We start from the raw sequence: 27,859 nt of genomic DNA on the forward strand, positions 1-27,859 counted from the left end.
TGCTGCCCCTGCGGGCCCCGGGCGCGTCTCCGCGGGCGGCGCTGCCCGCGGCGCGGCGTGTGCACCGAACGAGTGAAGGTATGTTTGGCGGGCGCGGCTGGAGCTCCCGCCGCCGCCGCGCCAGCAGGTCCTAATGCCTGTCACTTCCCAGGACGCTGGCAGCAGCAGCCCGGAGCCCCCGAGCCCTCGGCAGGTTTGCCTGTCCTTCCCCGCGATCTGATTGGATAAAGTGGGGGCTCGACGGTGGCCGACGTGGGACAGTCTGGCTGTGGCAGGGGTCTCGGAAACCATGGGTTATTGCAGTGGCAGGTGCACGCTTATCTTTATCTGTGGCATGCAACTGGTAAGTGACACTTGGGTCCTCTTATTCTGTAATGTGCCTTTGAGATACTGGGCTGGGAGTGCGGTAAAGGGTCTGCCATTGATTAGAATGGAAGGAAAGATAAAAGAGAAAAGGGGACAGATATAGTGCCTACATTTAAAATGATTTCAAGGGAGAGGCACTGTGGGGTACAGGAGAGGTGAGCCTTTCCACCCCCACCCATTTCTGTCCCTCTGAAGACAGTTTGGCAGGTGCGGGTTAAACTTGTCTTTAATTTCTTTAAGCAGAGCAAGATGTGTATCTTGTTCCTTTATGCTTTGCATTCCTGTTACTGTAACGACGTGGTTGTCCCATAATTGACTATACAGGTGTTAAAAGAGAGAGATCTGGAATTTCTGACTTTTCTTCCATATACTAATTTTTTGCAGTATGTTTGTTTTTTCACTGATGTGTGTTATTTTTCAAGGAATACATTGTTTTATAAGTATAATGCTCTAACAGACCACTATATAGGGCAGAGGGATTCTAACACCAGTTTGATCTAGAAGCCACATTGAGTTTTAGAAGTATGTAGATTGAAGACAAATACTTAGATGAACTCAGTAACACCACTGTCATAAGCGGAACCAGTAGCCTTTAAATCGTAATTATTAAAAACAACTCTAAGGAAAAATATTCAGTCTTACATTATGTATGTAGTTGCTCCCAAAATAGAGATTTCTGATCCTCTAGGATGGATGATTATATATACATTTTGAGGAATGTTTTATGTTTGCAAAGAGGCAAGAAGCCAGTAATGGAAAACATCAAGTCTATGAATTTAAATTCTCAAAGGGCAATCAAAGGAGGGGCTGAGGATAGTTTACAGGTGAAAAATATCCCACTGGAAGTGGTTAATTTGAGGTGGGAGTACTTGCTCACTCTAGCTATCAAATAGCTTTCCTTGGAAAGTATAAATTAATCTGAATAGACACCCACATTTCCAACAATTGTTTCAGAAAGGCTGAAAGGACTACAAGATTGAAGGAGATTTCTGAGAACTCAATCAGTAAAGTGTTAAAAGAACAAGGATTTGCTACTGAAACTGATAGAAGAATTCCTTAAGTGGTCTTCACTGTTTATCAATTGTCTTGAAGCCCAAGAGTGTTTGTTTTGTTGTTGTTGTTGTTTTGTTTACTATTTAGCTGAAGGAGTGCTTATTGTCTTATGGTGTTTTCCTTCCCCAGGAAAGTTATCTCATGATATGTATGTTGATCAATGAATTTCTTAGGGACTTGGTTGTAAGAAAAAGAAGGTGGAACTATAAATATAATTTTAGAATATAATATTTTTTCAGCGGTGTGTAAACCAGTTTATTTCTCTTTGCTACATGTTTTAAGTTTTGCAATGATGGATTTTTACTCTGAATGATAAAGCTAATCAGAACAATGAGAAAGTTTACTTTGTTAAACCACTGGTTAGGCCAACTATGCCAAATTGTATAAGCATTTTCAAAACATTCCTGTGTTCATGTATGATTCAGAAAAGAATACTTTTGCTGATTCACCTTGTTAAAGCATAAAACTGTGAGAATGAGTGGGTGGGTAAGAGTATTTTTATGCTATTTTCGATTTAAAAATTTTTAAACGTATTTAACTTTTAATTGTTCAGCGTAGCAGGGCTTTATTCTGGCAGTTGTAGGCATTAGATCTATGTGGCATGTTGTGTGATGAATACAAACTTCTCAAGAACTTAACAATTTTAGAAACGCGTAAATACACAGATGAGAATCCTAAATGTACAAAGTGGCACGTTAAAGCTAAAGATTTGTGTGTGTGTGTGTGTGTGTGTGTGTGTGTGTTCATATGAGTGCAAATATGGGAGGTGGATTTGAGAAGTGCTGCATCACTTATGAAACAAATTCTAAATCAGAGCTAAGATCTCTAACAAAATAGAGGCAGTTGTAATATATAGGAGTGTTCAGTCTAAGCAGGTATACATTTGAATCTTAAGGATGCTCTGTAAGAATCATGTGATTTTTCCCATTCAGACTTTATGTGCCACCAGGCTAATATAATTAGCAGCCATGTTAATGCAGATGCAGAACAAAAAACAAAAGGATGAAGAACCTTCATTGCTTTGATAAGGTGAAATGATCACATTTTAAGGACCTCAGAGATTCCTGGTAGTTGTTGCTTCTTAGAAATACAGTATTTAACTTTAAATAAAATAATTCCTTTGCAAATTAATAATCGCAAAGCACAAACTATAGGTAGTCATATGTATTTTCCTTTGCTCTTGATAGACCTTTAAAAACTTTTTGTATGTATTTCAGTTGTTATGAGTAGAAGTGGTTTTATATGTAGCCAGTTTCCAGAGTAAGTTATAACTCACATGCCATTGATTGATACAGAAGTTCACTTAGTTTTGTTTACTTCTGAAGTGTTTAGTGTACATTCTGGTAACATTTGGATATGTTTTTTGGTAGTTATAAGATAAATCTTAAATGCATTTAAATTAATGAAAGCTAAAGATAGTCTAGGACAGAAACTTTATTAAATTTCTTTGTTAAGTAACTTGAAGTTTCTGGAAACATTTATTTCCAGTTCTGTAAGTGGGGTGTCTCTATTTTAATTAGACATAAAGGGATATTTATGTCTATGTCAACTTGTACCTGACCTTTGCAGAGGATGAAGTAGCTTGTAGGTATGGTGAGGTGGGAGCCTCATGCATCAGGTTATTGTCAGAGCAGACATAGTTTTTGATCTTTCAACAAGCGAGGGACAGAGATAAACTCTCCAGAGAAATTTCTCCATCAGGGTTTGATATCTTTGCTTTTAACTTTAGTAAATGTGCATTTAGTTTAATATTTGGCAGATACAGGTGTGGATAAACACGTTCTTTTAAGTCAGGAAATCAGTTTATAAAGCAAGCACTTAGAATTTCATACCACAGAGATTCAATACAAAACTTCCATCTTATGACAAAAATGTGTGCCTCTGTGTATCATAAATTAAAATCTTTGAGATGTATGGTAATTCCAACTTCAGATATTAGGGTGATTCCTATGAAAAAGGGGGGTGATCTCTGGAAACAGATTTGTTCCATGTGGACAATCCAAAAGATTTAAGCTCTTAATCTCAAGAAGGTAATTTTCTATTTTATCGTTGCTGTCCTTAATGCTCAGAAACTGAAGATTTCAGATAATAACAAAACTCTTCACTGCATTTGCTCTGTTGGATATAGTGGCACAGGGCACGAACAGTCTAACTTCTTATTTACAACTCAGCAGCTGGTTAAAGAGTTTTAGCTATTTTTTTTATGTCTTCTACTTGAGTGTTTGGCTGAATTACAGAGTAGTTTACCTGAAGGTTGCAAAAATTCCTCAGATAATTCTCACTGAAAGTCATTTAGTTATAATATTGAAGAACATAACTTATTTTAGTTTGAAAAGACAGCTTTGTTTTCAGGGAAGAATATTTAAAACTGTCCACATTTTTGTACATCAGATTCCTCTGTGGCACAAAGTGTATCTGCCATCAACTATTAAAAGTACAGATTTATGTTTAGCCGATTCACACTCAAAGATGCCATTCTTGCCATGTGCTTTATGAAATATTGCTAACTTGGAGCAGGTGCACCTAAGAATTGTGTTAGTAGACGTGCAGCTGTGTGAAGAAGCACATTTGAAACTTAATTAAGAATGATCTTTACTTTCTACCAAACAGTTACTTTTGTAATGCACAGTTACTAAGCATTTTTAGAAGTATACATTTATTAGAATAGAAAGCCATGGGTGCATAGATGGACTAAATAAAAACAATCTTATTACAATAATGGAATATTTTGGTGGTATCGATTGTGACTTTGTGCTGTGTTTATAGTTACATGAGCCTTTATTACTTTTTAAAAAATAAAGCATCATGTGAAGTGACTTGAAAAATGCAGATAGAATCTTAGGATTTACCTCAGATACTTGACATGTTTGGAAGTTCTTCAAAGATACAGAACTTTACCTGCCACAAACCCTCTCTACTTAGATAATTAAAAATTTTAGATTTATGAATCTATATATGCCATTGCTAATAAAATCTTGTGGACATTAACCATTATAACTCGTGGAGAAGACTAACGCTTTTCATATAATGCTTCAGGAACTTATAATGTAAAAATATGCTAAGAGTTTGCTAAGTTGTAAAATGACTTTATTATTTCCATATGTTTTCTACTTTTGCATCCCAACATTGTCTTGTTTGTATGTGTGTGTATTTTTTTAGATCTAGTCTTTCATTGTGATTCAGTACTACTCTGCTCTAATGTTTACCAAGAAAGATATAGACACCCCTTCCAGTGTCCAGCTCTCTTTCTGGGTTCATAAACAAGTGGCAGTTACTTTTTTTCATATGCCCAAAGTTTCAAAGAGCCAGTCTGTACAGAGCTGTTCTCCTGCTTTTTCAAATAAAGGCTTGGATGGGCAGCATCCCGTGTGCCCAGTGCCAGAGTCATCCCTGGCATGGGGCCCATAAGTGCACAGTGGCCCAGAAATGTGAATAGGCATTGCTACATCCTTTTCCCTCTGATCCTGCTTTATTTTGGGGTCAGATTCTCTACTTGCCCAATCCAGAATTCTGGAATGGCAGCCAGAGACTCCTTGAAATAGGAGATCTTTATTTCTGGTTCTGTTTCCTTTTTGTGCATGTGTGTGCTTGACAAAAATAAAATCTGAGACAAACACATTTTAACCCTCCTAGATATATACCAAGAATATACGTATTAGAATTATGGCCTCAACTGCATTAAGTATTTGTATATATTCTACTAGTGACCAAAATTTCAAAGGATGTACTTCAGTTGTGTTACTTGGTAGAATTTCAAGCAGTGTAATTTTTCAAAAATCGTTTTTGAAACTAATATTGCTAATAATGGAAATTTTTCTATTTCTGTGACTTCCAACACTCAAATGTCAGAAATCATATACATATGCAAGAAGTATTTCTATTCAGTTTTTTCATCTATATAATGAACTCTTACAATTTTGCCCCCCCTTCCCCCAGAGAACTGGATTATTTATTTTCAATATAATGAAATACATAGTCCATCAAGATACAATATATCCAAGGTTCCTTTTCCCCTGTAACTACAATCGAAACAAATTTTATGTTAAAGATAATTTCTGTATATAGGATGAAAATAAAAGTATATGAAACTTTTGTTCCTACAAATTCCAAGAAATTGAAGATATTTAAAAACTATGAAGAAATAAGATAAAATTATATTGTTTTGTTTCTCTGGGTTAAGATAGTAATGTAATTTATAAACTGAATTTTTTTAAACCATTTCAGGTATATTTAGATTGGAAAGTTCTTAACTATTTAAAGGAATTACTTGCTTCATCTTCCTGAAAGTAGTGTTTTTCTTTTTTTTGCTTAAACAGCCACTGGGTCTGACAAATAGAAACATTGGTAACATTAAGTGTAATGGGAGCTGTAGATGTTTCATTTTCAACCTGGAATGGGAATAAGGTGCCTTCTCATTTTAACAATTTTTACCTTTTAAATTAATTATGGATCACATGCTAACTTTTTTTAGATCACATTCTAACTTTGTAGAAACTCTTTTTGATAAGTTACGATAAACTGACTTTTCTATGTGCTTTGAAAAAAGTTGTGCTTTCATAATTTATTATGCTTCAAAAATCTCTCTTTGTAAAATACTTAAACAATAATGAAAACTGTTAGTATTTATTTGAAGTCTGTTCTGGGCTAAATGCAAAACATGTTTTTTCCCCCACTGATTTTCCTTCTAATAATTCTACAAGGTAGGCAATAGATACCAATACCCTCACTTTACAGTGGGGGGAATGGAGATTCTGAAAGTTTTAAGTGACTTTCTTAAGTCACTCTCTTAGTAAGTGATAGTATGTGTGCTCAGACCCAGGTCAGTCCCACCTTAAGCAAGACTGAGCTCTTGCCACTGTGCTTTAGCAGATCCACATAACATAAATGATACATCTATCATAGCTTACATTTATTTCTTTTACCAGCAAAGGCAGCATCTACCTACTGATTCCTGGTTGAGACAGTAATCAACACAAGACTAAGCAGGTTCAGGGAGGGCTCTTGGTACCAGGCTTCTGTCCAGGCCTGACCGGCCCAGGTAGACTTGGGGTTTCACAACTAGGAGTTGCTGGTGTGTAGACTAGAGAATAAAAGGAGGCACCGTCCCCACCACTGTCAGCTTTCCTTGCCGTTCGCACTAGATTTCAAATGTGCCCAAACAATACATACTTGTAGTTCTACCCTAGAAAAGTGAGCCCTCATAATGAGATTGTGTTTCTGCCATTTTTCAAGGTGGGGGCGGGGGGAGTTACAGCTCCTGTGTATTTCAGGCTGATTCTTGAGAAAGAAGCACGTAGTATGAGTTTGGACACTTGGATATGTATGTTTAAAAAATAATCTATGGGAAATTCCTGTTCCTTTTGAAACCAATATCTGATGAATTGCTTAATGCAGAGTAGTGTTATTTACCTGTTGCTGTTGTTTTTTAAAATAGGTCCCATATCCTAAATCCATACAGACTACTGATTGGTGAGCATATTAGTTAAAATTAATTGTTGTGGGAAATGACTTCGAGTAATAGGTTGTTTGAAATATGCATCAGGTATTCTAGAGCATTATTCCATCTTGATGGTTCATCAGAATCACCCTCAAAGCTTTTTCCACACAAATCAATGGGCCCTACCCCAGGGTTTCGGGTTCAGTAGGTCTCTGGGAGGTCCTGGACCTGGAATTTACATTTTTAAGGAGTTCCCCCAGGTGACACTGATGCTGGTGGTGAGGGATCAGACTTGGAAAACTACTGGCATAAAACATAGGTGCTCACTTAGGGTATTAAGTGAATACATGAGTCTGTTTTTGAAAATTTTTAGCCCAACTAGATAATTAGCTCATTCTTCCTTGGCCTGTTACTCATGTGAACAAAAACTTCTTTAGGACCAAGTGTGTCTGTCTCTGACTTCTAGCTTAGTCCTATTCAGAAGTTTAAACAAGGGACATAAGTGGAAGGGCTTTTCACAGCATTTGTGTCTTTGCGGTGAATAGAGATCTTGAAAAATCTGAAAGTGATTCAGTGCCTCTTGCCTCTACGCTGTATGCCCGTCACACTGGAGGAGACTGGGTTCCTTCCCCGGCCTCTCTCTGCTAGCCTAGCCCCTCAGTCTGAATTTCTGGAATAGCTGCTGACTGGTGCCATGCACAACCCTGGGGGAGAGAAGGGGAGAGGAAGAGGAAGGGACATGCGGGGAAGCCCTGGACGGAGTGAGAGGGCAGAGTTTTCTACACTTAACTTAGTCCAGCCTTCTGTACTGAACAACCAAATAACTGTCATTTCCTCTCTTGAAGAATGGGGCAAATCATTCCTGCTTAAGGAGCATCTGGGGAGAAAAAATGCTCAAAGTTTACATGTGAAAGCGCTTCACACTTGTGAAACGAGCTTCCTAAATTTCAGATATCTAGAAAATCTTTGTAATTATTAATAGTTTAATCTTCCAGAACTGTTCCCCCGGTGGTAGTAGGAGTAGTTATAGGCTGTTTATATATCATTTGGCCCATGGCCTTAGTTGTAACAACTAATTTCTTGTAGAAACATTTTTTTTTTCTCATCATTTTGAGGGAAAATGTAAATAAGGGTTATAACACTAGGTGCAGATTATTTGAAATAGATAAATGGGTACACTTATGTGTTTGATAGACCTACTTGAAGTGTTCATTAAGAATTAAATTTACACTTACAAACCAGTCAGCACGGGCCTTCTTCAAGCTGGTGTTTCTAAAACTGTGTACCCTGGGCACGAATTCTGCAAAATGCTCTATTGCACATGATCTCTGAGGTTAAGTAAGTATGGGATCTGCAGGCTTTATCCTCTCTCTTACCCCCAAGGGTCACAGCACATCTTCCAAGCTCCTAGAAGTCCTATACGATAGAAACTCCTGCGTAATTCCATTTAACTCTGCAAATGCTTGTGAAGTGCTTCAGTGAACCAAGGACCTCTTGTCCTGATATCCCCTATTAATCTTCCATGGAACTGGCATTTTCAGAAACACTTTTCAGTGGAATATTACTCTAGGCTAATGATGCACCCTAAAAGTTAATGATACTAAATTATTACCTAAACAATATTCAAAGGCTAAAAATTCAGTACGGAAACCCTTAACCCACTTAACAAGTATTTAACAAAATAGTAATACATAGGGATGTTTAAGGATATCCAGCACTGTTATCACATAATTAAAATAAATGAAGGGGACCTTGTTCCCATATACTTGGCTATTATTTTTCCTGTATTTATTGGGGTTTCTTGAAGTTATGTTTCAGCCACTAAAATCACAAATCTTAACTTTGAAATTCCGTCAGGTCTGACTGCTAATGTTACAAAGAAGGCAGCATGTCCCAGTGGGTTTCCAAGGATATCTGGAACTTGGGAACGCCCGGGGGAGGGCATCTGCGGCAGGACTTTGTCTTAAATGTTGCAGGTGAGGAGCAGTGCCTGCATCCCCCTTCTGAACCCACGCTGGCTCTTCCAGCATGGGGTCCTGAATGTCGGTCTCTGCAGGGCTGGTGGTGAGCAGTTCTCATACTGACTTTTGTTTTCTAATCAGTGCACACCCTCGAAAACAGTAACACATTTAAAAGCGCCAACAGTGTTGTGTTGTTTGAAAACAAATGGGTCTTAGACTGGAATAGAGGAATCCAATCTCTTCTGTTAACAGAAGCCTTTGTATGCATCTGTATGATGCTAATGACACAACAGAATAAGGAGATGTTTCAAATCTTTTAACTGACAGCCATGTGTCAAGTGATAAATGGGTCAATATTACGTCTGAAATGGCCAGTGGTAGGGAATTCATATGATCCTACTCCATTTGGGCTTCTAGCCACAGGAGCTATATGAGGCAGATCTCCTAGAGTATTATTTTTAAAAATATTCTATTTATTTTTGAGAGAACACAGTGCAGGAGGGGCAGAGAGAGAGGGACAGAGGATCTGAAGTGGGCTCTGCGCTGACAGTGGTGAGCTTGATGTGGGACTTGAACTCACGAACCGTGAGATCATGACCTGAGCCAAAGTCGGACACTCAATTGACAGCCACCCTGGTGCCCCTACAGTATTATTTTTATGCAGGACAGTATCTGATGTCACTAGGAAACGAAAAGCAGGAAAGACTTTTACAGGCCCGAAGGAGAACATTTCAATCTAGCAGCGTGCTGCTTTCTGTGATCTTGGTCCCTGGAGACAGACTCTGCTGACTTGCCTTGGCGTTGAGCACTTCCTCTGTTATGGTACCTGCAGCGGTGGAAGGCAGCTTGCTCCTGGAGACCATAATTCATTCCCATGAACACTGTGATCCTGATTCTCTCCATCTAAAATTAGGGAATAGTTGACCGATAGGAGATAGTGTACCCAGATGCTACCCATTTGCTCCATTTGGTTTATCTGAGGTCCAGATACGAGATAGGGTCTGTGGGTATGTTTAACTCCAATTATTGGGAGTGGTGGAATGAGCTACATATTTGAAATCTTTAGAAGCTGTTGTAGGCTTGATAACACACAAATGGGATGTAAAGAGCTCTGGGTGGTTTTTTTTTTTTCTTTTCCTCCTTTTTTAAAATGTTTTTATTTATTTTTTGAGAGAGAGAGAGAGAGAGAGAGAGCGAGCGAGAGCGAGCGCGCGAGCATGAGTGCATGAGCAGGGGAGGGTCAGAGAGAAGGAGACACAGAATCCGAAGACAGGCTCCCTACTCTGAGCTGTCGGCACAGAGCCTGACGCGGGGCTCGAACCCACGAACTGTGAGATCATGACCCGAGCTGAAGTCAGACACTTAACGCTTAACCAACCAAGCCACCCAGGTGCCCCTCCTCCTTTTTAAATAAAGCTTGTTTGGGGTGCCTGGCTGGCTCAGTGGGAAGGTTATGTTACTCTTGGTCTCAGAGTTGTGAGTTTAAACCCCATGTTGGGTGTAGAGATTACTTAAGTACATAAAAAATGAAAAACCTTGCTCAAACATTTGATGAAAGTTAACCTATAACTTGTGATTTTCTAAAATATTGGAGCTGTGTATAGGCTTATGTATTTTTACCCTTACCAATAGGGATTAATGGAGTTTCATTTATGTCCATCTTTCATAAAATGTGGTTCTATTTTACATAGATGATGATAGTTAAATTATGGATGTTCAATAATGTTTATAAACCTAAGATTTGCTTTTCTTTCGGCTTGGTATTAAACGTTTTCTTCTTTCTTTGAAAGAACAGGGTTGGGACAGAGGGGAATCTTGAGGAAAGGTGACTAGGTCCTAAATATCTAACCGGTAAAAGGCAAGTAATTTTACTCTACTTGATGTGTACATTTTTAAAGGATAGTCTTGGGAAGATGACTGCAAATTCATTAATGAGTTTTCTCAAGAATGTATTTCTGGTTTTATCTACAACATTCTTGAGAAGTTCCACAGGCTCTTAGATATAGGGGACGTTCCTCTCCCAGTTTACTATTCTGTATACTGTCTTGGAATATTTGTTTTTGTTCAGAAAAACTGTTCTAAAAATCAGGCAAAAGGCATAAGTTCAGTTTACATTTAGTATGTGAAAGCCTTATAATAACAGTGTTTTGTGACCTTTAATTGTATGCCTCTCTTTAATTCTTTAAATTTTTTTTTTAATGTTTTATTTATTTTGAGAGAGTAAGAGAGAGAGAGAGAGACAGAGCATGAGCAGGTAGGGGCAGAGAGAGAGGGAGACACAGAATCCAAAGACAGGCTCCAGGCTCTGAGCTGTCAGCACAGAGCCTAACGCGGGGTTCAAACCCACAAACCATGAGACTATGACCTGAGCCAAAGTTGGTGCTTAACCAACTGAGCCACCCGGGTGCCCCATCTCCTACTTTAATTCTTAAGGAAAACCTGTTGGTTTCCACTTTCTTTTCACAAGAATGAGACAGAGATGATTGCTATGTTATCGTACTTACTTTGACTCTAGGGTTAAGTACCATAGCAGCCTAATATATTAGCTTTTTCCTTAAATAGAGAAATAAACTCCAATGCATTTTTTTCATTTCTATAGCAACTTGATGCAGACTTTACCCGCAAAATAGTTCTGTTGCATGTAGGCCCATTTTTAAATGTAGTCTTTCATTAGGTGGATAAGAATGTTACATATTGAACTGTAATAGGAACACATGAATGAGTGTTAGCAAAATTACTGAGGCAGAGGCAGTGATCTCAAATTATGGCAGGATGTCAGCTTTTTGGTTGAATAGTAATTCTGTGACATAAAAATATCTTCTGTTACAAAATACACCTTCCTGAAAGTCACTCTCATGTGGTTTGAATGCAGCGGGAGATGGACCCGTTACTGTCAGAGGCTGAGAAGCAGCTGTGTCTAGGGCCCTGCCGTGGGGTGTTGGGAGAGGAAGACCCAGTAAAACTCCAGGAACCAAACTAGAGTTGATTCCTAACCTGCAGTGCTGTGTTCCAGTTATGATTGTTTTAAAATGAGTGAATGAATTAATGAATAGTGGGTGGAAATGAAGTAATTACTAAATCCGCTTCATCAAGAAGGATTTATGAAATGTCCACACCTGAATAGCATAATGATGTGTGCTGAGTAATTAAGTGATTGTTTCTGTCCTTTTGGCAGTTAGTATATGGTCTAGCTGAAAGCAATGTCAAGCTGTGTCTCTATCAAGGATTAACCTAATATTTAGTGGTTGTAATAATTGAAGATTAGTTTAAATTGCCACCTGATTCTTATGTTTATTTATTTGTTTATTTATGAAGCCATACTCCTTGCTGAATGTGATAGTACTTAGAAAATGCTTTACTGTTCACTGTTCATTGTGTACATAAGATTATATTTCAGCTTACTATAAATAAGATCAGCGTTGTTGAAAAATAAATGTTGATGTAAACTGGGCCATTTTTTAAAAAAAAGTGATTTCATATATTTTAAATTCATATTATTTAGCTTTATTTACTGCAATAGATATAACATTATTTATATATTCCAAAGATTCTCTTAGATCAGAATGTAAATAATGAAGTGAATTCTGTCTTTATATTTCACATCTCCACAGCAGTACTTTTTAACTTTGTTTTTTTTTGTGTGTGTGTGTGTGTATGATAGGCTCTTTGAAAACCTATTAAAAGTTATGAGCTTTCTCACCAGAAATATACTCATACAAGTTGAGGGGATTCACATATTTCTCAACCTGATATGTGAAACTTAGGTGAAAATTGCTGATACAGTTTTCCTTTCCTTTTTTTTTTTTGTCTACCATTTTATCAAGATAAACTGGTTATTGAGAAATTTAATTCAGTGACTTTGCATTTTGCAAAACATTTTAGGAGATTTTATATATATGTGTTCAATATACATTATTTGTAATCTGTTGTAGAGATAACATGCACACATATGTAATTGTGTATGCGTGTGTGTGTGTAATACAGGGTAGAAGAAGCAGAGCTGAGTGGACATTGGAAACAAGCTAGGCCTTTGTCTAGGAGGTTTAGTGTTATGTGTACTTACCTGCAGTATGATATGGAAAGTCAAGAACTGTAAAGGAAGTAGAATGAAGAACTACAGAGATTTGGGGCAAGTGATCAGTTTTGTCTATGGAGGTTGTTCATGTAAGGTTTGAAGGACTGGCATATGAGAGGTAAGATTCCTATGATTAGACACTGGAGGAAAGAGAATCCCAGGAGGAAGAAATAATAAGGGACGCCTGACTGGCTCAGTCAGTAGAGCGACTCTTGATCTTAGGATTATGATTTCAAGCCCCATGTTGGGTGTAGAGCTTACTGAGAAAAGAAAGAAATGATAGAAAGAGCTGAGAGGGAATGAAGTGTATGCGTGGGACAGTGGAGAGTCAGGTTCGTTGGCAAGTTGGGGAGAGTTGGGAGGTGAAGCAGGGAATGAAATGGGGAGGGGTGCAGTTTGTGGATGGACTTGAGCACCTTTGGAAGGAGTTTAAACTTTATGGGAGAGGGTATGCAGCTGTACAGATGTAAATTCTCCAGGCACAATTCCCCATAGCAGGATAAGAAGCATGACATGAGAGCGAAGGCCTGAGGTTTGGAGCAAGCTCTGTGGGGAGTGTGAGGGCAAAGCAGCAATAAATTAAATGATGGCTAAATTATATCAGCGGCCTTAGTGAAACTGGGTGGCATGCCTTTGTAGGGGAACTAATTACTTTTCCCATCAGTCCCCAACTTTCTAAGACTGGAATGGAAAAGCAGAAAATGGAAGTTTCCTTGTTCTTAGATTGAACAAAACAGAAGGTATAGGAGAGCTCTAAGGGATCTTTGAAATAAAATATAGACTGAGTGACCATGAGTAGGATGTCAGAACGGAAGGGACGGTTAGAGTACAGGAATGCCACTGCAGACATTGGAGACAAGCAGGTGGTTCAGCAGAAGGGAGATAATAGAAAAGGTGGTTGTGTTGGTTAGTGGTTGTGGTGAGACAGTATGTACAGGGGGCTAGGTCTTGGACAGGAGCATTGCCGGGGCCCTTGATCGGCTGCTGAATTGAGTGGAAGGTTTAGTTGTGAGGAGGATGACAGGCCAGGAGGCCCAACTGGTAGAAGAATCCTCATTGTATATTTTGGCTTTATTAAAGATGATCATAAATAATGGATGAAGAGGAACACAGCCAGAAAGAACAGGAGTGTTGTAGGGATTGTAGGTAATTGTGAGACTTTGGGGAGAGTTTGGTTTGAGCTGGCAGTTGGAGCTGGCAAGGAAGGATGGTTAGTGGGAGTCAGGAGGAAGAACTGGGAGGAATGGAAGTGTTTAGCGAGTATGTTGAGGGGAGTGATGAAGGAAAAGAAAGGTATTCAGGTAAGGCAGTTTCTCAGCTTGAGCAGTGTTGGCATTCTGGACTGGCTCATTCTTTGTTGCATGGTGCAGTTCTGCACATCACAGGATGTGTCGCAGCATCGCTGGTCCCAAATGCCAGCAGCATACTCCTGGTTGTAATAACTAAAAATGTCTTTAGACATTGCCAAATTACAAAATAGCCCTCTTGCTGAGATGCACTGAGCTAGAGCAAAGCCCGAGAAAGAGCACTTAGCAGTAACAGCAGGTTTTCTTCATACTAAATTTGGAATTGTCTGGATAACAGTGGAGGTGATTGTAAGGGAAGAGTAGCTTTGAGCCTGGCCATTGTGCCCCTCTGAGAGTCGACACCTAAGCACTGTGGCCCCGGGTGACAATCTTTGGGAGCCGGGTGACAACACCAGCTTTCCTTCCCCTAGTTTCTTGATCTATGGAAATAAAGTCTTTCCATAGGGACGCTGTCTAGTCATGTAGACATTTTGAAAACTTTCTAGATGATTATTATTGTGTTTTGAGGCAGGTAGTAAATAAGGAGAGTAGGCAGTTGGGTTAGCAGCTATGGTGGTGTGGGGAAAGGCAGGAGGAAAGGAAAAGGAGATTGGGAGGTAGGTTGAGATGTATGTTAGCTATGGGGAGACATACATGAGGAATTGGGAAGGTAGATTGAGACATACATTTAGTAGTTGTGGGAATATCTACTGGAGAGGCACTGCTGAATCCAGATTCATATGAAAGCACTTTTTATGGCCAATTATGTGCTCAGCCAAGGCGTTGCATGCTTGGCTGTTTTGCTCCTTTTAGTTTGTACCAGGTAGATGTTATCTAAAACCTGGTGAATATTATGATCTTTCCTTTGGTGCCAGTAAAGACCGTCCATGAATATTTGACACTTTTAATTTGTCCTCTCTCGACTTTGATAGTCTGCTAAAATGTGCATATACTGTATGTGTCTTCATGAAATGGTTTAATTAAGAAATATTTCATGTAAGGACTACATACTGGTTATGAGATAGACATGTAATTGTTTATATATAGAGCAAGATATGAAATTTCAGGTCAGAGTATGAGTTTTTAATTTAGTAAAAGATTTGGGTAAGAGTTCAAATGATTATAAGTTAAAAGTAAACCTTTTGTAAGGCTCTAAAGAAATTTGGAAACAACTTCTTCCTCTTATGGACATGCGCGCGCACACACACACACACACACACACGTACACACATGCACATTATAACCAGTGCCTTTCACAAACTTAAATTAAAAAATACTTAAGCTATTAATATTCCTTAGGTGATTCCCCCAAACCCAAGAATATTTAACAGCATTTTAATATTTGATATCCTGATTCACCAGAAGGCCCAGTTATTGCTAAAGAACTATGGGAAGACAGCAGAGATTAATCTTTTAAATTATCCTATCTTATACTGTATAATTTCTCTTGGCCCAACTTGATTTCTTTTGGTAACTCAGTCTTTTGGTGGACTCTGATTTGTATGCCTAGGGCTAGGAGAGTAAATTACATGACTTCTTAAAGGTCCTTTTAGCTTGAAGATTTTATGATTAAATCTTACATTTAAAAATGGTCTTTTTCTGGGAGATCCAGGCTAGAAACTACTTTTCCATCTTCACATTTGTATAGAGATAAATTAATATATCACCTCATGCAGTTTTCTTAATCCAGTACAGGGAAAATAGCAGTAATAGAGGGAAGAAGAAAACCTAACACGAATACTTTAATAAACTTATCACCAGATGCACATGATAATTGCAGTTATGTGGAATCTTCTAAAGATGTACTTAGGTCCTCTGAAAGGTTAGCTGTGCGGAAGGTGTGTGTGTGTGTGTGTGTGTGTGTGTGTTTAGTGGATGCAGTAGGTATACAATGGGAGCAAAGGGGAGAATAAAAATGCTGCTGTTCAGAAGAATTGACTTAGTCGGGTGTTGTGGATATATGTTAGAAAAAGGAAGTGAGTTTTCTTAGAATACACCCTGCTCTTAGCACATTGTTCTTCTGGATGTGGCTGGTTTTCAGCAGGTCTTGTTAACTGGATATCCTCAGTGCTTAGGGTGAAGAGCAGGAACCCACATACAGCTTCAGTGCAGAATGGAATAGAGACAGAATGGAGGAGACCACTGTATTCAGATGGAACCAGTGGAAGTTTAGGTAGGCAGATTGCAATTATCCCCACTGGAATTCAGCCAGGACACACATTAGTGCATGCTACTTCCTGTCTAGCCTAATTAAAAGATTGTTGAGAACTAACAAAGTTGGCTGACTTGCAAAAGTCAGTGCTTGCTAAAATTTGTAAGCTATAAGTGCTTAACAGTATGACCTAATTTTTATGCTGGGGTCATCTTATTAATTAAAGTTTTCCAATCATCTAATTAGAAAATAGTCTGAACTGAGTCTGGAGGATTCCTAGCCTTACTTGCTAATTTAAAGAAAAGTGGAAACAAAGAAGAGCACTCGATTAAAGCAATGCACTGGAAAGCTAGGTTCTGGACATGCCTTCAGACATGCTCCATGCCAGCAGGTAGTTATTTAGGGTGTACTTCCAGTAGAGACATTAAAAGGATACCAGTGAGTTAGCTTTTAAATGGAGAAATCTGGGCCAGCCCCCAAATTAACTCTTGGAGTAGAATATGAGTACACACTGGAAACCTGGAAGGCATGACCAACATTCCTGATTTAAATGAAACAGTTTGCTCATTGATGTTATGCCTTATTTTTTCAGCTCAAATGGTACTTAGTCAAAATAGCAGAAAGAGAAAAAATAGTCTGATAAGATTTAGATGATTATGTTATACTTAACTACATCTTTTCTTCAGGGGGAGAAAAGTGGAAGAAAGAGTCTGTGTGTTTTTTCAAGGTAAAGTTCTATAGCTGAGATGCCACATTTCAGTCCTGAATAGTCTGGGGTTTATTTCTCATCACTGTCTTTATATGCCCCCCATGGTGACAGCAGCTCTATATCCAAAATTGAAAATGAAAAAAGACTTCAAAACATTTTATTAAACAGCTATTATGGGCGACCTACTGGACTAAACAGAACGTATTAAAAGAAGGACAAAAAGGATGTGGCCAATGTAAAGTATACGTGGGTCAGTGGATATCTGGCAGTTGAGTAATTGGTTGAACTTTCTCATTTTCCCTAAGTAGCTGAAATCAACACAGTCTTCCTCTGCAGGCACTAGTAAATGAAGTACTGTACAAAGACTTTTTTTTTTTTTTTTTTTTTTTTTTTTTTTACTAAAGAGCTTATCTCTTCACAGTGAAACAAAAAAGGACAAGAAGGGAACTTTTAATTTTTATTGAAATTTAAAAAATAAGCTGCCTGTATTCTGTTGTCTTTATCAGTTCTCTAAAAACATGTTTGTAGAACATTTCCCATTAACGTGTTGTGGGACGTGGATGTTCCCTCTGTCTTTCCATGTTGATCGTCCAGATACTTTATGGCTGAGTAAATCATGTCAGCATTGAGGTGGCCATGCCAAACCAGAATGTCTCCATGACAGCCTCATGTAGAGTGTGAGTGTGGATCACAGGTTGAGCAGAGGTGTATTTATTTATGCATCTTGTAGCTGAATTAAATTAAAAAATTTGATACTCGCTTTGAAATTAATTGAGATATTGTTGCTAATCCTTTGTTATTAGGCAAATTATTTTGTTTCAAGTCTATAGGAAGATGTTACCTAACTGAATATTTAAAAGTTAGACTATTATACCTATTCCTTTCTAAGGGACTTTTAAATAATACATGTCAAATTAAAAATGCTCCTTTAGGTTTCACTCAGGATGCATTTAGAATGAATATATCACAAACCATTGGGGGAAAAACATTCTAGCTGTTTCACAATTATTTGTCCTCAAAAAGAAAGCAGCTAAAAAAAGCAGCTGATGGTTTACACCAACAATACCGCTCAGGATTCCTTTGAGCCATTGCTACTGGGTTTTAAATGAGTATTATTACACGGCAATCATAAATCACTGGGTTATTATATACATTGACAATTTACAAGAAAATAAAGAACACTGCCCTGAAAGGGTAGAAATGAGGAACCTTTGAAGCCAAAGTCACTATCACTTGTAGATAGATAGATAGATAGATAGATAGATAGATATAGATATTTCTTTTCATTGAGAATTTGGAACATGGCTCCTTCATATTGCTCCTCACTATTTTAGACCAGGCACCTTATCTTTGGTCTAGCAGATGAGAGCAGCTGGTTCGGGCCAGGTGCTGATAGTACTAATGCTGATGTGAGATACTGCTCGCGTGGCGCAAAGGGAATCGTTGTCCCTTGATTTGATCATGCTGGCTCTAAAATTTATTTTTTCATCTGGCATTTGACTTTGCATTATACATAGAGAGTTGGAAATCACAAAGCTGTGCAGCTGCAGAGTATATATAGATGTAGACCCTGTAACATTACCTCACACACCCAGCACTCACCATTAGCAGTCTTTGTGAACGAAGATTCTATTGTGGAACAAAAGCCAGTCATTTTTCTCTATAGCGTAAGAGAGGCTTATAGTTTGAGTCCACCGAGGGTGCGTGTAAGGCGATGGAAGCAGAGCTGGGGCTAGGGGTGGGGCTGGGAGAGAACTAGGGATCCATCAAGTTAAAAAATAGTGTTGTTTTGTTATAAGGTCTCTTTTACCTTGAACATGTATATGGATAAAGTGATTTTAGAATCAGATTAAGAGGCGCCTGGGTGGCTCAGAGGGTTAAGCACCCAACTTCGGCTCAGGTCAAGATCTCACTGTTCATGTGTTCGAGCCTCATGTCAGGCTCTGTGCTGACAGTGCACAGCTTGGAGCCTGCTTCTGATTCTGTGGCTTCCTCTCTCTCTCTGCTTCTGCCCTGCTTGCACTCTGTCTCTCTCTCGCTAAAAAAATAAAAATAAACATTAGAAAATAGAAAAAGAATCTGTTTAAGATTTTAAATATTTTTCTTAAAACTGGTAAGCGTAAAGGAACTGAGTACTAGGGAACACAGAACTCAGTTATTATGTGGAGTTAATTATATTTGAATAAATTTTCTTTACTCTTCCTTTTTCATACTAATGATCTTTTTTTAGAGTGAAAGTATATGATTGATATGAAATAATCACATAAGATAAATGGACTTTCAAAATCTTATATAGAATTTAAAAATATTGCATGGAAATTATTAATTTACCCCATTATCACATTTAATGAGATAATTTACCATATCTAGGCAAGTGATTTACACAAATGTTATAATTCTTTGCAGTGGGATAGCTATGGAAAAAATTTTCTCCTAGTATTTTGACAACTCATTTTTATGCCTCTATTATCTCCTGATCTTTTCTTTCCAGCTCTGGGCATTTCTGACGGCCTAATTCTCTCTTTGCTGTTCTTCTTTAACTTTTGCCATTGGAATAATACATTTTGGAGTTGATAAATCAGTTGGTCAATAAATATTGATTGAATATATACAATGGGACTTATACGAGCTTGGTATTATAGAGTATGTAGGAGAGAAAAAAGTCTTCCTACATGCTCCAAGGTCCCTCCCTGGCTAGGTCTGGAAATTAAGCTGACGAAGACAGATTACCAGGAGAAAAGCATACAAATTAATGTAATATACATTTTACATGACACAGGAGTCTTCATAAGGAAATGAAGCCCCACAGGTAGAGTTAGACCTGAGTATGTTTATGCTAGGTTTGAGCAGTTATGTAAAAATATGATAGGTTGAGTATGAGGTAAGTGTAATCACTAGGGTATCTTGGGGAAGCCTTACCTGAGGGTTTTCTGACCTGTTTCAGGGGAGGAAGGTGAGGGGAGAGTCAGAGTGATTCTGCATCTGCTGTTTTCTCAAATTCTTTCAGCTTAAAATATTCAGTATGCCAGGGTGCCATATTTGGGGTAGCATGTCCTGAACCCCATTAAATATAAGGAAAGAAGGTAAAGCTATGGAATTTTCCATCTGGTTAGCAAGACTAGAATGAGTAGACTATCTTAGAGAACAGTCATTTGTATGTCTAGTTAAGTGTTGAGACATGAGTAAGATCTCGATGGCTTAACATCAGAGTTATAAAAGGGAAGCATTGATTTGAGACACGACTCTCCCATTTCGATGGCAGTGTTTGAATGGATGTAGTGGGGGTTAGGGATAGGCAGAGTTGGTTAAGATTCTGGAGTTTAGAATATTATGTAGTTTTTAAGAGCTTAGCTACTGGAATCAAGTTGTCAAATGCTGACTCTATAGTTTTTGTCACCTGACCCAAATAACTTCTCTGTGTCTTACTTTCTGAGTCTGTCTAACAGACTAAGGGTGTTTAACAAGGGTGATAATTGAATTTATAGAGTTGTTGGAAGAGTTAAAATTAATGTATGTAAAATGCTTAGAATAGTCACTGGCACCTGTTACACAGTCAATAAATGCAACTTTTGTCATTATGAAGAGTTTTGCAATCTGACAAAGAATTCTGAGTTTGATGGGAGTAGTGACATACAACCAGGATAGTTTCTTTATTATGTAGTGACATGTTCAGTGCAACGCACATTTTTAAGGGGAAAAATAGGTAGAAAATGTGGGACCAGGTCCCATGGGGGAAGGCTTCAGACAGGAAGGCTCCTGTAATAGGAAATGTCTGGATTTAAGATGACGAGAGCCTAGGATAATAGCTACAATGAAAATGTGGCTAACAAGTGGCAAAACCTGTTTTCTTTACAAAATACTTTGTGACATAACAGTACCTCTGTTGATACAGCGGTGTCTCCAGCTCAGATAAGAAGAAATGGAAACTGGGTGCTGGCTTCCATCTTGTGAAAAGAGTGAAGACAGAGGGTACAAAGCTGCTCTCAGAGGATCTTTAGAAAAGTAATTGCTGAGAAGGTTGAGAGGGTGGTAGTCAAAATTCCTGGGTAAGGGAGGGTCACTGATGCAAGGTGACCAAGTTGAGAGGAAATCAGTAAAATGTGAACTGATAGAAGCTTGTGAATTTCTTTGTTTCTTTCTTCCTTCCTTCCTTGCACTTGGAGTGACAGAAGTAGAGTGACAGAAAGGTCTATGAGGCAGTTGCAGAACTTATTTAGAGGTCGACTCAGACTTGAGTCTTTTCTGACTGGTGACTAGTGGGCAGCAAGAAGAGTGCTGGAGACTGTGTTTTCAGAAAAGCCACCCCCTGATGGGACTGTAAGAGGAGAAGGAATTGCTGAAGAAAAGGAAGAGTTGTTGAAGTTGCTGGAGGACAGGTAGCATATCACGAAGGATGACACATGAGACCAGAAGCACCCTGAAGGGAAAGACGCTGGAGAGAAAGTATAGCAGGAAGAAGACTGGGCAAGCGTTTGGATTTAAAACTCAGAATATTTTGGGGTGCCTGGTGGCTCAGTTGGTTAAGTGTATGACTTCAGCTCAGGTCATGATCTCACAGTTCATGGGTTGAAGCCCCACAATGGGCTCCGTGCTGACTGCTTGGAGCCTGGAGCCTGCTTCGGAGGGTTCGGTGTCTCCCTCTCTCTGCTCCTTCTCTGTACATGCTCTGTCTCTCTTTTTCTCCCTCAAAAATAAATAAACTTAAAAAAATAAAACTCAGGGAATCTTTGATAAAGTAGTTTATTAGAATAGGGAAAATCAACATGAGGGATTTAATAAGAAATAAGTAGTGAGGAAAAGAAGCTGAAATTTATAGAATATTTTCAAGGAGTTAAAAAATGCTGACTTGGGAGGTAGGGTCCTTGGGGTTTAGTTCTGGATTTGCCATTAGCTGTATGACCTTTGACGGATTGTCTGTTACTCATAGAATTTTCTGTACAAAACTGGGAGTACTTATTTTTACGTGTAGGAAGCATTTTTGACCTTTTCGATATTCGTAATGTGTATAGTAAAACAACACAGAATTAGGACCCTGAAAAGGCCCCCAGAGGGTCCTGAGCATCCAGGCAGATCAGTGCTGTAACTGGGGCTAAAAGGGACACACAGACCAGATTCGGACTCTCGCCCCTGACAAAATCCAAAGGCAGAGAGACGAGTGTGGAGATGAAACGGGAGAGGAATTTATTTCAGTGAGGCCAACATGCGGAAGAGAGCAGACTAATGTCTCCAGGGCTGCCTGCAAAGTGCAGAAAGTTATTTCCAGGTTTACATAAGGAAAACATGCGACGAAATCTGTGGGTGTGTGAAGCTGGCCGTGAAGGTTGGGCCAGTATTGTCTTGGGGTTGATTATGCAGGGGTCCTGCTTGGCATCAGGGCAGTCCCTATTACTTTAGGGGTTAGTTTCAGTTCCCATTACAGGTGCTTTGCCTGCTGGGTCTTTTGCCTGTCTTTAAAGGTAGTCTGGAAAGAACTTAATTAAAAAGTGTAGACTGAGGTCAAAATGGAGGTAAAGTCTTCTTTCAATGTCATTAAAGCCCATGCACCTTTCAAATAAGTGCAAACCACAGGTCTTTCCTGGGACTGTCTGCTCTTAGACTGAAATGACCATGCATTCACATGCTTATCTGATCATCGTAAACCACAGCTGACCTTTCAAAGGGCCAGGTAACAAAAGAACTGTTGCAGGTACACTGATGGCCATGAAAATTGTATGAGATGGCAGAATCCTAAAGGGGCAAAAGACAAGTCTAACTAATACAAGAATTAAAAAGTGTAGCAGTCTGGGGACACTTTGGAGGTAGGATAGAATCAGCTTGTATTCATCCGACTTGCTTTTGAAGAGCATTATTAGAGGAACTTGAAGTAACTTACAGTTTAAAAGTTACTGTCCCTTAACCTAGTTAGCAAGTGAAGGGTTTGGGTTTCAGGCCTAGATCTCCTGATTTAGAGTCAGGACAGCAGCCTGGCTGGCTTTCTTCTTTTCTGCCAGAGTGAAAAGTTGGGTTTAGTATGCTCCGTTTTAGAAATCAAGGAAGTACATGATGTCCTTTTTAAAAGATTTCCAGTCATTACGCCAAAACAAAATTGGTTTTTAAAGGGATGGTCATCTATTTTCTGGAAAATAGAGTTGTATTCAAAAAGTGTTTCAAGCTTGGAATAGGTTATTGCTACCAGTTAATTGATAAGCTTTATCTAAAATTTTGTTTTTGAAGTAGACCATCAAATTGGCACTTATTTTGACAAAAAATAGGTATCAGTGTAGTATCCTGACCCTGAAAGAATGCTAAATCACCCAGTCCCAAATCTGTCAGCCATTGTATACATTCATTGTTGACAATGGATAATCTTTCTCTTTTTTCCCTCACATACCATTTAAGAGATCATTAGTGTATTCAGGATGGGTTAAAATGGAAATACTCAACTCCCTAAAGCAAAATTTCAAGTTGATTCTGTTTTGAAAATCACTTACACTGACTTTGTTGTATAATTCAGTAACTGTGGTCATGGCAAAACACCTTATTCTGCCATCTATTAAAATCTCCCACTGTGTGTGTTTCACAACTTGCTTTGCTTTAAAAACAATGATAAAAACCCTCTGCAGCATTAGAACTGATATATGTTTTCAAACAGCAGCCCATCTCATTTCAAGAGATGGAATAAGTATCATTAAAATGGTAACTCAAATCAGTCAAAGCACTTTTCTGGAAGATTTAGATTAAAAGTGATTAAGAACTGCTGTGGTTTGCCGATAGACACTATTTTGTATTACATTAATTTCCACATTTAAAAATAGATGACTGCTTTTAATGCTTTAGGAGAACATTGAGCATCTCTTGAAATGCATGGATTTACTGGGGGTGATCCCATTATTTGGTATCTTTGGCCTGAAAAGGAGAACACTGCTGAGAGAAACATTCCAACAGGGCCATGCTCAGTGTCAGCAGATCCACAGAACACTGCAAGGAAAGGAGAGATTTGTCAGCTTTTGTCTCTACACTGGCCAGGAGAAATCTGAAGGATAAAAATGTAACTAGTTGAGAATCCCCTAAATGTTGTTTTGAATAGAACTGGTTAGATGCGTGGTGTTGAAGAGTGTTAATAATCTTGGCAAGAGATCAGACAAATTGAACAAATGGATTTCCTGTCCCAGATGTCTACTTTGCTCCAGAACAACTCTGGGATAACTTTGCGGCTTTTATTCATTTGCTTAACTTAGGCCTTTCCTGGAACATGTCTTGCTCATGGCTGTACCAGTTTATAAAAAACAAAACAAAACAACACAAAAGCAATAAAATTAAACTACTTAATAGATTTTACTATACGTGAATTTAGTGTCAGCCAGTCAGAATCAGCAAGTTGCCTAGGAGATCAGATAACTGTGTTACTGCTTTTAACACATCAGATCTTTTCAATGAATCTGATTTAGAAGGATGTGGAATATGTGAAATTAGTATCTGTATGTAACTTTTAACAAAGGTACTTGCATTTGAGTATTTTTTTAATGAGATGGTGTTGTCAACGTAGCAAAATCTGAAAATCTTTAAAAATGCTCTTTTTTAAGGCTTTTCGTATTTTGAAAGGGAAAGGCATACTCTAAACTGAGAAGGTGAGGATAAAGGAAGAGAAGAGAAAACCATTGTTTGCCTATTAAAACATTTTGAGCTATAAAATTAGGCTTTCAAAACATCACAAGATAGGGGCGCCTGGGTGGCTCAGTTGGTTAAGCATCTGACTTCAGCTCAGGTCATGATCTCATGGTCTGGTCTGTGGGTTCGAGCCCTGTGTCGGCCTCTGTGCTGACAGCTTGGAGCCTGGAGCCTGCTTCAGATTCTCTGCCTCCCTCTCTCTCTATGCTTCTCCTCACTCATGCTCTGTCTCTATCTCTTAAAAATGAATAAACATTAAAAAAACACAAACCATCACCAGATAGCAGCCTCATACATTGTAATTGCAGAGATATATTGGAATTATTACTAAAAATGAAGTTTTATTTTGTTTTTGAAGTTTAGATTAGTAACCATTTTAAAGTTTTTTCTATTTTAAAGTATTGATTGGTAGCACACAGGGACCAAAGTAGTTCCATATGTATTATCTTTGAACTTTGGGAGAAATTGACACTAGGACACGGAGGCAGATTGCTGCAGCACGTAGGACTCGCCTCCTGTCTGCTGTGAACACCTGACCACCCCTACTTGTCGTTATTGCTTAAGAAACAGCAAGTGCTTGTCTTCCTGTTGTCATTTCTGCTGTCTTCCTGGCATAACAGTGGAAAAGGTGTTGCGAGGCACAGAACGGGTAATCGGGAAGATGAACTAGACATGTTCAAATCTTTGGGGCCTGGCAGTCAAGATCAACATACTCCCAGGAACCCTTCTTCACCATTATGTACTGAATACATACTGATTCAGAGGTGTGCTTGGCAGTTTCAAAGATAGGAGGAAATCTAAAACCAAGCAACATCCCTAAAAATGTTAAATATTTCTTTAATTCACTGGTATATCCTCCTTAGATATGCCTGTGGGAAAGGCTTGCACATATATCCCTGTGTGTCTGGCACCCTATCCAAACTATTTAATCTGAACATTATGGCAAGTGTATGGGGGAGATACTGCTAACTTCAGTAACTTGATAACTCTGAGTTAGTTCTTTATCCTTTTTAAAAACAAAATGCACCTATTTAAAAAATTATCCAGTCTTACCGTGTGATGTTGGATGCTGATTATATGTGAATTTCACTCAAACTGACTCTCATTTTACAATTGAGATTATGAGAGCACAGAGGGTAGTGTGGCTTCATCCAGAAGATCTTCTTTCTTTACTATCTTATTTGCAATTCAGAGGTAGCTACTGTAATTGATTACAGTGATTGAGATTAGTTTGATGCAAGATTAAAACACGGAAAAGAAGTATTTTCTCACAGCAGCTGAATGGTGCATCTTGCCGTCGCCACCATGGGGTAGGTATAAGGTAACTTACTATACTGGAATCTGATGTTCCTCTGTGGGAAAAGCAGATGGGAGGAAGGACATTCCCTCTTCAACCTGAAACTGATGGCCCAGCCTCTCATTCCTGAAAGAGGTTTGAATTCAGAAATAATTAAAAAGTAACCTCCATTTTCAAGCTACAAATGTTGTTGAATTATCTCTTGTGGGTCTTACTTTGTCCCTGAACATTTTGTGGAAGCCCTTAAAAGTGTAATTTTACTAATGGCTTTGCTTCAAGAAGCTACAATTATAAGAAAAAAGTAAAGTTCTGAGTACCTTATTGGAATTTAATTTTTCCTCTTTATTTCAAAATCGATTACATTCAAATCTGTTAGGTACTACTGTCACAGTAGAACACAATGTAGCCAAGATGTGGTGCACGTGTTCTGTTTTCTGTCAGAAATGTTGTTAGGGATATTTCTACAGAAATGTTCCAAAATTGTGTGTGAGTATGACTGACTGTCCAAAGTATGTAAATTCTCTTTAAATGGAAGAAAGAGTGATGATTGCAGAAGGTTCTCACTTTTACATCAGCTAATTTTTAAATTATCAATAGAAGAAGCTCAACATTTTGCTGAATGAAATTTACTGTATCTCTCATTGCCTAAAAGGGAAGTCTTTATTTAATCTTCTGCAAAGCTTTAACATTGAACTGTGATAGGCCAGATGCTGCACTAGGGTAAGGGTGTGGAGATAATTGTGATAAGATGTTATGATTTATAAATGGTATAAACTAAAAAAATCCTGCAGCCCCTCTTCCCTGTATTTTTAATTTAGAACAACCTGCTTCTTTTTCTAAGAAATGCTGCTCCAGTAATCCCAATGCATCTTCCTTCCTTACCTTAAGTAACTATTGGAAGCTTCCTCTTGTACCTGCAAAACTGAAAGGAATCTGAAAAGCATATATAACTAATGGTTCATAAATAGCCTGTTTTCATAGACTTCTGACGTTTAGGGGAATATGGTAAAACCTTTAGGCTTTAAAAACAATTTAAATCAAACCAAGAGATTTGAATGGGGGACAAAACATTTTTGGTTTTTAAATCTTCCACCTTCTGAACTTTGCCAAGAAAATCTAAGTCAAGGAATTGTAAATTATTTTTTAATCCCTGCAATGGCCTCTACTATTTAAGGAAAAAAATGCAGCATGCTTTGCCAGCCTTCCCCAATCTACTTTAAATGTGTATTTTAGCACTGCATATATATCCCTGACTTACTTCAGTAAGTCCTTTAAACAGTTTCCCATTCTTTGAAGTAATTCTCAGTGTTTTTTAATATTGTGTTTCCTCTACTTTCCTTATCTCTCATTCTTACTCTCCCAATAAATTTCCAGAAAAAGTGGTGGAATCATTATTTCTCATTCTTCACTGTTCTTGCACAGTCCATTTCTTTTTCACTGAGAAATGCTGCTATTCTGAGTAGTACAATGAAATTTTAAATGCAAACCCTTATGTAATAAAGTTGCTTAGCACTATTTAATTTTAATTTAGTTATAGAAACACTTCAAAAATGGGTTCACACTCAGATACTTGTAGAATTAGCAAACCAACAGGAAAGATCACGTGGTGGAGCCATTTCCCTACAACTTTCAAAGGAGAAGGATGATCTTGGGATAGAGATGATGGGGTAGGAAGATTCTGAGCTCACCTACTCCCAGGGACACACCAATATCAACAACTGTTTCTGAGAACTAACTGAAGACTAGCTGAACAGATCATACACTACTATGGATATAAAGAAAAAGTCACACATAGGAGGGCCAAAGTGTGGTTTAGTCAGGACCCTCAAGTGGGAGGAATATCACAACTGTAGAGGCACTCCCTCAGTGACAGGGG

The 27,859-nt window shown here is 38.4% G+C and overlaps 1 protein-coding gene across 3 annotated transcripts in view; it reads left to right on the forward strand.

Moving 5' to 3' along the window:
- The first annotated feature begins 20 nt into the window (after window positions 1–20).
- NKAIN2 (sodium/potassium transporting ATPase interacting 2) overlaps window positions 21–27,859 on the forward strand; it is a 964,622-nt gene continuing 936,783 nt past the window's right edge. For 2 of the 3 annotated variants that reach the window (XM_029945056.1, XM_029945058.1), the window contains exon 1: window positions 44–343. In XM_029945056.1, coding sequence (XP_029800916.1) covers window positions 290–343 — 54 coding nt within the window. In that variant the 5' untranslated portion in view covers window positions 44–289. Of the gene's footprint in view, window positions 344–27,859 lie in introns of all 3 variants that reach the window. The other variant, XM_029945057.1, reaches the window with a different exon arrangement.

This window comes from Suricata suricatta, chromosome 7 (assembly GCF_006229205.1).
Source record: "Suricata suricatta isolate VVHF042 chromosome 7, meerkat_22Aug2017_6uvM2_HiC, whole genome shotgun sequence".
In the NCBI taxonomy this organism is placed as follows: Eukaryota; Metazoa; Chordata; class Mammalia; order Carnivora; family Herpestidae; genus Suricata; species Suricata suricatta.